The 14,620-nt window shown below is 51.5% G+C and overlaps 1 protein-coding gene across 2 annotated transcripts; it reads right to left on the bottom strand.

Annotated features, from left to right (window-relative positions):
• Nucleotides 1-652: 652 nt before the first annotated feature.
• TMEM259 (transmembrane protein 259) lies at nt 653-14,574 on the bottom strand. Of its 2 annotated transcripts, none has more exons than XM_076359494.1 (11): nt 14,022-14,574; nt 11,510-11,776; nt 11,016-11,184; nt 8,715-8,825; nt 7,255-7,377; nt 6,813-6,913; nt 5,854-5,911; nt 5,460-5,543; nt 4,746-4,878; nt 4,231-4,330; nt 653-3,348 (listed from the first exon to the last, which is right to left on the bottom strand). In XM_076359494.1, the coding sequence occupies exons 1-11, from the start codon at nt 14,253-14,255 to the stop codon at nt 2,500-2,502; spliced, it is 2,229 nt and encodes a 742-aa protein (XP_076215609.1). In that variant the 5' UTR covers nt 14,256-14,574; the 3' UTR covers nt 653-2,499. The 2 variants fall into 2 exon arrangements, with proteins under 2 accessions (XP_076215609.1, XP_076215610.1); XM_076359495.1 differs by having other exon boundaries at nt 11,070-11,184.
• Nucleotides 14,575-14,620: the final 46 nt, after the last annotated feature.

Genomic DNA, 14,620 nt, shown 5'->3' with positions numbered 1-14,620 from the left:
CTCCCCTCCGGGAGAGCCAGCTCCAGGGCAGCAAAGCTGGCTGATCTCCAGAGCCACCTCAAACCAGAAACGGACTTCCCTGGGCAGACGGCGAGAGATGGACGTCACCGGTGCCGGCCCGTTTCTCAGCCCAGGCAGAGCGCGGAAAGGCCCCTGGCCCCTGCCAGCGGAGGAAATTAAATAACTCACAGTCCAACTGTGGGTGACTACGGGCGGCCGTAAAAGGACCGGGGCGAGAGCACAGCAAGAGATCTTCCCTCCCCGCAGCCTTCCCACTCGCACAAAGAGGCTGCCGAACACCGGTGAGCACAGCCGCGACGGGGACTTGTGCTCAGCCCTCCCTGCCCTGCCACCACCCCTCCGAGGCGTAACGGGGCAGACGCTGGCACCCCAGGATGGTGGCAGGGGCGTCCCAAGCATCGAGTGCTCGACGAGCCACAGGATCCTCACACCTCAACTTCCAGCAGGAACCCAGCACAACTGCTAGCAGGACACCAGAGCAGCACCACAGCAGCTGTTAGATATAATATTTATTATTATATACAAACACATTTTGTACATTAATTAAATAGAATGAACTCTACTCTTCATTCATCAAATCATTTGGTTTGTTTCCCCCGCCTCCCCTCCCACCCACCCTCTCCTCTTAAAAGCCTACGATTATTCCTTGCTCTCTGGCGCTCTGGCACGTCCACGCCGGAGGCAGGGAGCCAGTTGCCAACGAGGCCCCTTCCCAGGAAGGCTGGTTGCGGCAGGATCTGGCATGCTGGTCACGAGCAGGCTCCCCCATTCCCCAGAGCAACACCCAGGGCTCCTTGAGACAAAAAGAAAGAAAAAAAAAAAAGGGGGGGGGGCACCTGGGCAGAAAATGCAGAGAAAGTGAAACGGGGGGCTCTGAGCCCCCACGGTGCTGACATGGGAACCCTTTCCTGGTAGAAGACACCGAAACGCACACAAGAGCCCTCCGAGGGGGATGGACTCCACAGACGCTGCTCAGCTGTGGGGAGATGAGGCTGAACTCGGGGACACAGCGACCCAGCTGCCCCCCAAAGAGCAGAGTGCCCCACGTGTCACCTCCCAGCACTGCCCTTTTCCACCACGCTTCTCCCCGAGCTTCTCTCTCCTCTCAGCCCTACAGACACGACGCACTCCTGTGTCGCCCCGCTCTACCTACAAGCGTAAACCCTCCTTCCAGCCATATCCCCGCCTGGGTCCAGCCCACCCTCAGGGGCAGCCGGTCCCCGTCCCAGCCCCCCAGCTCAGCCAGCTGTATCGCGGAGGGGTCGGGTACAGCCAGCCTCACCTCCGCTGCCAGGGAAATGAGGGAAAATTAGCTGAAATGTCTTGGCTTTAGTGTTTTGGTTCTTTGCTAAACCATCTCATGCCACAGTTCAGCCAGTGAAAAGCTGCTCCCTCCTCTGGGATGGGGCTGATCTTCAATGCAGACGTGTCCCATTGAAGGGACAAGGCACTGAAAAGCAAACTACATCACCCACAGCGGCAGGCGCCAAAGCAGAGTTGTACAGAGGCAGAGCTGCTGTCCTCCTTGTCCCAAACATCGCTACAGACACCGACGCTACAGATCAGCTCCCAGCAGATATTACTTGAGACCATTTGCCTGTGCCAGTAGCTCCCACTTTATGCTGGCCACATACATCTAAGAGAGCTAAATTCCCAAAGCCCCCGCGGCGGTCACCAGCAGCAGAAGGGACAGCATTTCTCCATGGCTGACCAGCACAGGAATCAACCCCGCTGCTTCCAAGCCCAGCCAAACGCATCTCTCCTGGATGGAAGCTCTAACCTGCACACGGCAGCTTCTACCCCTCAAACCCACTGACCGAGGGAAGTTCAAGGACAAAAAAAATGGGGCTGAACTGCAGTTTCTGCTTTGGTTATCGCCCAGCTTTGCCCTGGCATGAGCAGATCTAGTGTTTGGGGAAGGTCTTAAGTTCCTCTTCCCCTTAAGGAGAAGGAAAGTTTACCAGGTTTCTCCTCTGCCTTCTGTGGCTCTCCCAAGGATGTCTGAAAACACTTTCCCCGTTCGTATGCAGCTGCTGTTCTAACCAGAAAGCTGCCACACACGCGTGGTCTGTCACAAATCAGCTGACGCTTGTGAACAGCACCTGGACTGCAAACGCGACCGCAGGGGGCAACGCTGGGGCAGCCGGGGGCAAGGAAAAGTGCGGGCACGGAGCCGACTGCAGGGCTGGAGGAGGCAGCCTGCTCGCCTGCAGCCGCGGCAGGAGGCCCCTGAGCCTCGCAGGCCTGGGAGGGAACGCCTCGTCCCTCCCTCCCAGCAGTCCCACGCGCGTCAGCCTCTCGTACACAAGCGCACACGTGCTTTTCCCAGGGGATTTCACTGCAGCACCTTTCCTCTGTCCCAGCTGCTCTGCCTCCGTTAAGAGGAATTCATGGGTTAAGGATGATGGTGAAGTGAGAAATAGTAACAAACGAAATCCAAATGCCTTCCTGGCAGTCCAGAATTACAGTAACAGGGACTCAAGAGAGGCTCCTCAAGTCTGGCTCCGAGCAAGGTTTGGAGCTAGGTGTACTATCCGCCGGTGCTGGGCAAGGGCTGCTTTCCCCCCGGTCCCCAAGAGCACGACCCAAGCGTCTGTCCTGGTCAGCCTCCTCCACAAAGGCTGGAGGGGTCTCTGCCATGCTGCTGTCTGCAACGCAGTTCTTGGCGCCAGGTTTTGCTTGGCTGTCTGAGCCCTCGACAGCCTCAGTCTGCTCAGGAAGGGAAGGGCTGGGGAGTGAGGCCCCCTCCTCCTGCAGCGGGACGAGGGGCACAGCTGGTGCCACCTCTGCAGCGGGGGGAACATCTGCTGCAGCCACCACAGATGTTGAAGTGACCTCAATGGTGATGGAGCCCATGGCCGTCTCCGGGTGGTCGCTGCTGACCCTGATGCGGGCAACCAAACTGGAGGCAGCGGCAGCATCCTGGGGGTTCCCGTTGGCCATGGCTTCGTGCACCACATTTGGCTCCAGGAGGGTAGTGCTCAGGTCGGAGAGAAACGAGGCTTCTGTAACGATGGCAGCTGTCTCAGCTACCCAGTTCAGGTCGCTGCCAACAGAAGCTGCTGTGGCAGCGGCGATGACACTGGAGGCCTCGCTGGGCGTCAGGGCAGCCGTGCTGCTGCTCTCCCCAGAGGGTCCGGCGGCCAGGTGGGGTCGGCGGCTCCCCACGTCAACGGGGGCAGCTGTAGTGTTGTTGTTGAGGTTGTCTTGGAGTGTTGTCTGAGTCCCCTGGCCCACCTGCTGGTTCTGCAACAGCATCTCCTGGATCCTGATCTGCTGGAGAATGGCTGGCAGCTCATAGTGATGGAAGAAGTAAATCATCGAATGCTAGAGAAGGCAAAGAGAAAGGAGTCACTCCTTGGGCCTGGGCTGCGAGCCCAGACATACCTTAGAAAACTATGCTTTCCTCTCACTGTGAAGACAGTGACTGGAGAATTTGGCTGCTCTGATAGCCAAGAGGTTATCTGAAATTTTGGAAAGATTTATCCCTTCTACTACGATTCCTGAAAGCTGCTTTTATAGTTTCTCTCTGAAGACAGGCAATGGAGTACAACCCCCCTTCCCTTTTAAGGGCTGAGAACAAGAAGGGTAAAGGCACTTCTCTGGCCCATCCTCAGATCCCTGTCTCCATCCTGCAGCAGAGAAAGGGGGCAGGTCAACAGCCAGAGACACACAAAAGGTTTGCTTGACCCAGGATACTGGAGACATCAATTTGGAGGTGGTCTTGCCAGCATCTTCACTGCACAGATGACCAACTCCTCAGCCTCTGCATGGGATATCCTCAGTGGGATTTCTTCCAGAAAGACGGGATAGAAATCCTTCCCTAACGCCTTCCAAAACTCACTTGACATCAGCCTACTGTCAGGCACGTGGCTGGATTTGAGCCAGTGACCAAAAAGTCCTGCTGTTCAATAGCCTCCTTCTGCTGTTCCATTTCCAAACCAGGGATTATTTCAATCTCTTACATAAATAAAGATCCCTACTCAAACTCAGCTCGACAAGAAGTTTGATAAAAAACCAACTGCAGTGGATTTCCTTCACTTTTTAACAGCACAGGCAGCGTGAGCAATCAGCAGTGTAACAGTTTAAATTGCAGGCAGCCAGACCCCTCTGAGGCGGGTGGAGTGACCAGGACTGAATTCACAAGGATGGCACCTGCCCCTGTGCAGCTGGTTGCACCAACGTGCAGCAGAAGTGGCAGCTACTCACCTGGATGAAGAGCCACGAGGTGACGAGAGCCAGGCTGCTGTACTGCCCGTTGAATCGATAGTGGTAAGCATAGAAGGCAAAGTGGTACAGATAGAAGAACCTGGACAGAAAGGCAATAAACATCAGGATATGTCAATGGACAGGACAAACGCGAGTTTCTTCCCACTCCTAACTCCGTTCTGAGCTGGGGCACTTTGCACAGGGTGGTGCAGACTCCCATTAACAGGTAATTAGAATTGCCTCGCTATGAACAGGTCTTCAACAGGGCAAACCAAAGGGCAGGCAAAGGATTGAGGTGATTTTTGAGACCCAGGCACGAGACCCAAAGTGGAAGCGATCGCACTTTGGACCCTGTGGCAGGCAGGACAGCTCCCAAGGAGACGTACAGAAGCTCTCAAGAGTGGAAGCCCTCCTGCCCGGGAGGGCTGGGAAGGATCTGAAGCAGCCTCCCACCAGAGAACGGGACATGCAGTGAGAACGCACAATACGGGAGCCAGGTCCCAGCCAGCTCTTACCTGAGCCAATGCCTCTTGCTCGTATTGGTGTGGCAACAGATAGCATCGTATTGGTCAGCCAGCCACACGATAAGGATGATGTAAAACGCAGTTGTGGTGTCATTGAAGAACTCTGACATAATGGCCTCCATACCTACAGGACAGAGGGTGTCTGACATCAGCACGCTGCAGGGCACAGACACCAGTTCGGCAAAGGGCTTCCCAGAGGGGCGTGTGAGGGAATCCTCCATCATGTCCAGAGCCGGGGCTGTACGACTGTACAGCAAAGACCACAGCAGGACAAATTAGCTCCGTTTAAAGCAGCAGCTAAGGGCGAACATGTTTCACCGCTGACTGCAGTCACTACACAGGCCAGAGGATCAGCTGGCTCCGGACAGCGCAGATTTCGGGGGTGGGGGGGTGGGTGGTGTTTGTTGCTTGTTTTTTAAATTCAAATTGTGCTAATGCAACGTGGTCACAGGAAGTGTGAATCTGAAATGAACTAAAAGTGACAGACAAAGCTTCAGTTTATGTGATTTCCAAATGAACTGCTTTTCCAGGGGACCCAGAAGGACAATGCAGCTCACTGAGCCATCAAATTCCAGAGCCTTCCACCCTGTGATGAGCAGACACACTAACCACCTGCCGTGGCCAGGTCAGAACAGGGAATTATACTTTCTACAGATCCCAAAGGGAATTGCTGCACATTCACAAGAAGTGAGCTAATGTCCTTACCTACTAGAGCCAGAATGACAGTGAGGAGGGGAGCTGCAGGGAATGCAATTGTCATGTTCATTTCCAGCATCTGTAACAGGTCAACTGCAAGAAAGAAAACATACTATAATACAAAGTGGATGTGGGGCCACGGAACCCTCCACCCCATTACTCGCCATTCAGAGCACTGCAACGTGCAGTGAAGTCCACTGTCCCAAGTCCACCGGCCCTGACAATTGTCAAGAGACAGAACAGCTCTCGCAAGCACGGTGACAGGGCTATAGGGGGGATACATTCCCTGTGCAGCTACATCAGGACCCTTCTAAACGATGACAGTCAAGAGTATATACATGATACACTGTGCTGGAGCAGGCACAGTGTCCAGTACACCCTAAATCCCTTAGAAAATCCTTACCAATGAAGACAAAGATCTGATGGTGCGAGTAGCGCAACAGCATCGAAACGGACAGAGTCTGAAATACAAGAACAGAAGCCAGCGTTAGAGCCACACAGGTCCAGGGAGTCACTTTCTGAATCACGCTACGGCAGAGGCCTGGACAGGCGAGCTTGGACTTGCAATGTTGCCCAGCGTGCTGTGCATATCCCACGTTTGTTAGTTTGAGCTATGCAGACTGATTTCCCAAAGAATAATTAAGACTTCACAAACAGCAATTAGTCTTTGTATTACTGCAGTGAAATAGACAGTAAGTAATTTGTTTGTAGAGAGACCGATTCTGAATATTTGAGCAGGGGCCAAACCAAACAGCAGCAGCAGAGCTGGAACTAGGATTTCTTCCTGTCCTACATCTCTGCTCCTCCCAGCAGCTCATAATGCCTCTCCAACAACGGTCACCCAGCACTCACTTCCTCCTCTCTCACTGGCCACAATATTATTGTACAAGGAGCTGCATCAGTGGATGGTCAGACACAAAGGGAGACAGTCACCCAAGACTATGAACACAGGCTTAGTTATCACTTGGGATCTTGTCTAATACTTATCTGTAATCACCCAACACATAATCACAGGAGACTCGGTTCTATCGTGATCACGCCTGGCAAATGAGTTAGACCTGTTCTTAAAAGGAGGACAAACTTCCGCACCCCGTGCCTTGGCACCCTGAGTGTTTAACCACACTTAGAGGCTCTCGAACCCGAATCTCCCTTTTGACAAAAACACCCCCATTATTTCATTCTATTTCAGCTCCTCTGTTTGTTTCTGTTCTAGGACTTTAAGAACCCACATCAAAAAAAACCAGAGTAGAACCTCGTACTCCATCAGCTTAGCTTTAAAAGCAGATGAGAGCTCAGGCCTGTACTGTAACATCAAACATACGCTGACCAGCACCAGGCAATGCCTAGCTCCCGTCGACTTACAAATATGACCATGATGACAAAGGCTGCCAGATAGGAAGTCCTAGCCATCCACATGCTGACAAAGCGATAGTGTTCCCCAGACACCACGTTGCGAAGGAAACCTGAGAAAAAAGGCACAAGCTCAGTGCGATTAACCCACAAACTAAGAACAAACTTCCAGTGCTTTCTAAGGAAACAGGATTTAAAGCAAATCTATGGCAACACCTCCTCACGGCAGCACTCTTGTTACGCAGTGCAATAAGGCAGTAGGACATCACGTTTGCAGACATCTCTCCCCTCCTACTTGTTTCATTTTGTCCCTGACAGTAACATCCCTACATAACACAGGGAACCGTTCCCTGCATAGAGATTAATCGATAGTCAGAAGACGATATTCATGCATCCATCATAAAAACATCAACTGCTCTGCACAGCTGCTGAAAGCGATTCCTCCAAGCCTTACCTTTGTTTTCTTCATTTTCAGCTAAAGCTTTGACACTTGACATCAGGATGTCATCATAACCCAGGAACTCGTCCAGCAATAGGCGACTGAACCTGTCCCCAAAGCACTGATCCCTGGTAGGATCTAGAGAGAAGACAAAAAAACCCCATTCAGATTGTTCATACCTTAAGCCACAGAGGCGGCAGGGCAAGCACACAGTCTTATCACTCAGGACACATTTGCCAGCAGACCTGCGTCTGCACTTGGACCTTTGGCAGCGTAACTAAATTGGGCAGGACTGGGAGGGAAAACGTCACCCCCTGACAAATGTAGCCAGGCTGTCAAAATGCTAATGTCAATCAGGCCTTAAGAATTACATCAGGGCTGTCACACTCTCTGTTGGCACAGACATAAAGGGAGTTTGCCTTCTAGGCTTGGACTATCTCCCTAGGCTCACGCCAACTAATGGCCCAGAGAAACAAGTTCTGGTAAGACTCAGCGGGCCAAGCTGAGACTTTTTAGCCATCAGCTGGACTCAGCGTGACGCTGCTGGGGCCCACCGTCCCCATCCATCCTCCTGCAGTGGAGGACACGCAAACGCCTCCCCATGGCTCTGGGCACGAACGAAGCCTGTTCAATTCCATCTCATGAAGCTGGTACTGCGTTCTACTGTACAAACACTGATCAGCTTGTAAAAATAACCCAAATCTAAGCAAAACAGGAAGCATGAACACAAATAATTTTTCAGTAAATTACTAGGATACTTATGAAGGAATTTGTCTAGCTGAATTGGAAAACCCAGGTCAGTAAATAGACATTTAACATGGAAATTATTGGGCATTTAACATGCCCATGACCTATACGGGATCACTGCTTAATACTCCAGCCCAGCTGTGCTTCAGTTTGATTAGGAGTAAGTAACGAACTCTAGTCTGATTGCTGCACTACAGTTCATTACAGATCAATTATGATCACAGGCACGAGAAAGTTTGAGACCATTATTTCTGACTTGGACAGATTTTAATGGAGCAAATGCCAGGTGAAGAGAACGCTGTTCCAGGAAAACGGTCTGCTGGGCTAACAGGGGCACAGAAGTACGTTGAGACAGTGCCAAGCAGATCTGCTCAGCATCGTCCCCGACACATGCGCAATTGCTCCCGCCACTGGGCTCTAACATTGCGCTGCTGCTGCTCCACGCTAAGCCTAGATCTTCAGTACCATGAGGCTCTTCCTTCCTCAATGAGAAAACTGTGCTGGACACAACATTAGGGCTCACTGAAACAGGCTCCACCATTTCAGACTACTCCTCTTGGAAAGGTATGACCCACTAAAGCAATTTAAAGAAGCTCTCCTACACGGAAAATGAGCGCCATCAACTGTTATAAATAGTTTCCGCAAGACTAAAGAGGAAACGGCGCGTAGGTATCTCTGCAGAGCACTCACCCACCCCTGCACCAGAGCGGGCTGGCTCCCTCACTCACCCAAAGTCACCACCATGACTGGGATGCTGAGGCGCTGGCGAGTGCTCTGGGACAGGCGCAAAAACCCGTACTCCAAGGAGTACTCCACAATGTACTCTTCCTGCGGCCACACTGCAAGAGAGGGCGGGAAGGGAGACTCAACAGCAGGGTTTGCAAACAGCTACCAAGAAGAAATAGCACCTCTGGATTCCCTCCCTCCCTCCCACCACATTCTGGAAAAGAGAATTAGTTGCAAACACAGGCTCCAGGCTTCCTTCAACCAATTTAAAACAAATCAATACAAATTCTTTGAAATTGCAGCCCATTCCCTTGACGTTAGTCCTTAATGTGAAACTTCTGAGAAAGCTTCAGGGCAGTGGTTCCAAGCTCTGTCAAGCGCTGTCCAGAATCTGCCCGCATCTTTGCCTGGCGAGCCCTAGACCACTTGTTCTTGCTCTGTTCAATTTCTGCTTTCTATGTTGTTTAGGAAACAGCAGGAAAATACACTTTACACCTGCTGAACACCAAGTGAACACTTCACAGGGCAAGAGCACTGCACTTCTCAGGAGACAGAGGTCACTGCTGCAATTACAAATCTCAAAACTAAAGGCAGGAGCAATTACGGCTTTCCAAAAAAATTTTGGTGCCTGAAGTTTCCTTGATTTTTTATTTACTTTTTTTTTTTTAAAGAAAAGTTCAAAAAAGATGTTTTTTGCTACATCATCTCTGAAAGGACAAAACCTCCTGCTTAAGTCGGAGCCAAGCAATTTAATCCCTGATCTTTCGAAGTGTCACAGTGTGTCTTGCAAGAGGCGAGGGGAGGCAGCTGTCAGGCATCTCACAACAACGCAGCAAAAAAGTTAAAAGGATACAATAACTTAAAAGAAATGTACCTGCCTCTTCTGACTTACAGCGACACATCACTGACAGAAATGCCCACTTTACTTCCCCGCCTCTGATCCCACTTCTTGGGCAGCAAACGCAGGCGGGTGTGTTTGTTTCATCTTTTGTTTCCATTACAAAACAGTTTTAAGCTCAAATGGAAATAAAGTGTTTAAATAGCAACAAAAGAATTACTTCCTTTGTATCATAAAACATTTTTCCACGATAAAAGATTCTGTCTAAACATGAAATTTGGTGCACTTATAGCACAAGAAACCTGGAAAAAAACCAATAAAAACAGGTGTTTGGGGATTTGGGACCCATTTGAAAAGATGAATTTTTTAACTACATTGGGAAGCAGCACAATTCTCTCTCCCACCACGTTGCTGGATCATTTCCAACCAGGCGTTCAGCAAATCAAAGCACAGCCCGTCAGCGCACACAGCACTGTACAACGTGACTCTTGCAGAACTTAGGCAATTATTAATAAAGGTATTGCACCAAAAATATTTACTGCTCTCTAGTCTTATGCGACTTAATGATCTTAAATTCAGGATTAATGAGTTCTGGATCAGCATCAAGCAAAACCACTGCAAGACCAAGGGAACAGTGCCATTGCAGTGTCCAGCCTCTCAATCCTCCACAGCTAGAACACCCAGTACTTCTGAAGAGCAAAGAATTCCAGTCTTTCCAGGGATAAAAGTGTAGGTGAAAAAGGCAAATTAAATAAGAATCCAATTGCCATGTTTCTGTTTTAACATCAATATTTTTTAATAGATTTCCTCCCCTAACTGCTAGAAACAGTTGTTTTCCAACACTGGAATTCCATTTTAAATAATACAAAGCCACTAAATCTCCCTCTAGAGTTTACGAGACATTAGCAGCTTAAGTCATGCTGGAACAAGGGGGGGGATAAAGCAGGATGATATCCTGAATGATGCAGAGCAGCTATGCTGTATCTCGCAATCCACTAAAACTTGCTCAGTATCTTTCAGGATTAATTAGCTATTCCAAGTACTGGTGTTGACTCAGGGACGCAAAATACAGCCCAAAGCCTGTTAACACAAGGAGGAATGTGCGCTGTCAGTGGGATCCCTGCAGATCTCAAGACGACAGCGAGCTGCTCAGAAGAGGGAGGTTCACATTAATCTGAGATATCTGGCACCGATCACTGCAGAAACACGATGCCAGACCAAGAAGCTTCAGCAAATTTTATAGCCCAGACGACCCCTGACTCCCAGCCTCCCTCAGCCGAAGGAAAGATCTTGCTGTGGATCTAGTGTTAGTATTGGCAAGATTAACCACCGGGGAATGCATCAGGGAAGACATTTAAGGTTACTATGCACGTGCCCAGAGAAGCCAGAAGGAATGAGACGTGCAGGGAAGATGCACGGGGCAGGGGAAGGAGAGAGCACAGATAGCAGCGTAAGTTGTCTTTACCTGCTCTGGCTAGCATCTCAAACTCGGACACAGTCTCCCTCAGAGGCTGCATACCTTTAGTGGCTGCTTCACTAAACAAGAACTCCTGGCTTTCATTGTGGGTCAGTGCCTCGGTGCTGCTCACCCGGGATGGCTTGAGGAACACCTTGGGCTCGATATCCAGCTCAAACTGTTGGAAAATTGTGGCAGGGAAAGTCATGTTAGCAGTCATTTCAGTTCCCATCTTCTGTGCTCCCTCTGTGCCCCCGGCAAAGGCCTCCACCACCAAAAGGAGGACAAAAGAGGCCGCCACTTTCTCAGGCTTTACTTTCTATCTTAAACCATCAGAGGCTAACGTGGAGATTCAGGAAAAGCCACGGAACACATTCTGTTTCCAGGTGACCGAGGGCTCACAGAGGGACTGTGGCATACTTAGGATTCTAACAAACCATTTCTCCCCAAACCGACACCCAGGTTCCTATTTCCTTCTGTGTATAGAAGGAACACGTCTTTACCTTGATAGAGCTGTTTTCAAACATATCCACAGTCATTTCCTCCTCTTCCTCCTCCTCTTCCTCAGCTGTGGACTCAACTACCATTCCTGGGAACTTCTCAACACCACAGAATTGCAGGAAGATGGGGGCTCGGCTCGAGTTGCGCTGTATTTCCACCCGCAAGATGCCATCGCGTGGCCATTTCTCTCGCACGTGCTCCAAGCAGTTAATGGGCGAGCGGGAAAAGGCGATGTGAATGTAAGCCAGGATGAAGAGCACAAAGAGAGCCTACACACAGCAAGAAACAAAGCAGAGACCATCAGCCCAACCAACCTTGGCCTGTTTACAGACTCCCCAGTTTTAACCGTCTCTTCTTTGCCCATAAAGACACTGGGTTAATTTAGACAAATGGATTTGTAAGTGGAGAAGAGCTTTTATGCCTTCCAACCCCGGCGGTCCTGCATCAACAATAAAGCAGCCCAGAATCAGGCAATTTCAGCACTACCGTACCAACAGGGGAACACTGCAGAGACAGCAGCAAGAACAATCTCCTCCTGTTCACAAGACCAGAGCTGCCACCGATACCTGTGCGGTACACGTGTCCTGCTGAAAGCACAGGCCACACGCACAGGCCCCAGTGCCACGTAAGGTCCTGCAAACCAACAACATCCCCAAAATGACTGCACCGCAGGCAAACCGATCAAACACAGCACCAACGTGTGATGAGGCTCCAAAGCATACTGAAAGAAACAGAAACGCATCTGTGGCTTTCAGCCATTTTCCTTCCTCAGCACAAAGTGTTTCCTGTTGAAGCCCGAAGAAGACTGCCCAACTTTACAAAGGCAAAATAAAGCAAACCTCAACAAAAGACAACCCACCACACGAGCAGGACAACACAAACCCACGGCAGAATCGCCAGCTCCGCATTCAGACCTGCCACTCGCCGCTGCGAGGTACGGACTCTGCCACAGCGGAGGTCGAGCTGGCCTGCCGAGGCTGGGCTCGCGGAGCATCACCACTCCCTTGCCCCGGCTCAGTCCAAGAAACAGCTGTAAAGTCACAGCAAAACGAAGTGGACTAATAAAATTCGTTCCCTATAGCGAAGGTAGTAAATCTAGCATGATGTTACCCAACGCTGTCCAAAGTTCACAGCTGAAAGCTCTGAGAAACGCCGGTACAGTAAGCAGCACAGCTGAGTTTCATACAATCACTTTCCAACTGCATTAAGATGCTCATTGCCAATTAAACCAGCTGTCCTTGCTACATTTCGTTCTTGACCTATTTGCTGTGAATAAACAGACCGGTAAACATCACATCTGCAGAGGAGCTGCATTGGAAGACGCAAGGGAAGGTAAATCAGAAACACCTCCCTTGTCGCAGGAGGAGCCACGTCGAAGCTGGCAGAACCACGAGCAGTATCAGGACTCTGCGAACAGCAGTGCGCAGGACCACAGTCTCTGACTTCACCTCCTACCAGCACCCTGTGCACAGAGCCGAGACCAGGCTGTTCTCTGCAGATGGCCTGTGAATACTCTTACTTCCTCGGGAGAGCTTTGATCAAAAGCAGACAGCAGCAAGAACCGCTACCAGCTGGACCGCTCGCTCTGCCTGACAGCGTCACCGTTAGCACCATCCCCGTTCCAGTCTCCCTGTCTGCCTGAATCCAGTTATACAACGGGGAAAAAAAAAAGAGAGATGTTAAAACCTTGAACTTTTCTTGGGAGGGGAGAAAATGTATATGTGCAGTATGAGACAAGTTGTCCTAAATGTTTTCTTGCTTTAAGAGGCTGAATTTTAGAAACTCAGAGCAGAAGCGCACTGTTGTCACCTGGCAAGCTCCTCTCCTTCCTTCCCCTTACTCTAATTTCCCATACTGGCACTGGCGAGAAGTGTCAGCGTGCGCCCTGGAAGCCACGGTGCAGGATTTAACCTACGGGCAGTTCACCCCACGGACACCGACAGGCCCCTCTGTGGGTCTCCAATCCTGCACCCACATCAACAAGAAAGCAGGTGGGTTTTCACCCTGTTACACAGAGGTGTGATACTGTGCAGGCACAGCTGAGGGTGCCGACTGCTAAAAAGAAATGGGGTTAAAATGGGGTAGTGCATTAATTGCTTCCAGAAACGACAAGACTCCAACAAAACTCCAACAATCAAATACCTCATGTATGCAATGTATCCGAAAAGAGTGATTGCTTGGAAACAGAAATCTTTCACGCCACATCCCTGGACCTGACCCACACCAGCCTGGCTGCCCAGCAAGCCGGCTCAGTGATTTCCTTTTTATTTCCAGCTCTGGTGGTGTGGGGACCAGCACAGATCGTTACAACTATTCACCTCTTTCTCACAGAAGAGGCGCCCACGGGAGCTCAGTGGACAGCTCGGGGCAGGTGGCCCAAACGCAAGCTGCGACCTCTAGCAGAGACAAGCTTTTTTGTGTTTATAAGGAAATTCATGCCTCAGGGCCCAACTGCAGGCTAGCAAGAGGAATGTCCACTCCTCCCCATAAAGCCCCCGTAAAGCTGCCCCTCACCTTGAGGAGGACAAAGAACTCGAAGACGCGGCGGAAGGAGGGTGGGAAGAGGCGAGCGTAGGTCACTGCCATCTTGAAGAAGAGCGCGTGGAAAAGGCGATCGCGCACATTGATCAAGGGGTTCTGGTTGAGGTTGGGGTTGCGGACACCCCGGTTGTTCCCCCCGGCAGCCCCACCACCCCCGTTGTTGTTGGCCGGGTGGTGGTTGTTGGCGTTCGGCTGGTTCTCGGACATCCTGACGCCTGCGGCCGGGAGCCGAAGGGCGCTGGCGGCGCTGACCTGGGCCGGAGGAGCCGTTCCTCCTCCGCAGAGCGCACTCGGGGCGAGGCGGCTGCTCCGCAGGGGTCCTCGGGGCGAGAGCCAAGCGCTGCCTCTGACGGGCCGGGGAGAAGCCCCGTGCCGGGAGCTGCTCGGTGCGGGGCGCCGGGCAGGCGCTGCCCCCGTCCCGCTCTCCTCAGGGGTCGCCGCCCCAGGCCCGGCCCGGCCTCCTGCGCGCAGACACCTCCCGAGCGGAGGGCGGGTCAGGCCTGGCGGGGCTCCGGCCAGGCTCCGGGGCTCAGCGGGCCGCTGCCTCGGCGGGGCCCGGGAGCGGCGCGGCC

Source organism: Aptenodytes patagonicus, chromosome 25 (genome assembly GCF_965638725.1).
Source record: "Aptenodytes patagonicus chromosome 25, bAptPat1.pri.cur, whole genome shotgun sequence".
NCBI lineage: Eukaryota > Metazoa > Chordata > Aves > Sphenisciformes > Spheniscidae > Aptenodytes > Aptenodytes patagonicus.
The sequence above is the reverse complement of the archived record's forward strand: the minus strand, read 5'-3'. Positions and strand labels throughout refer to the sequence as shown.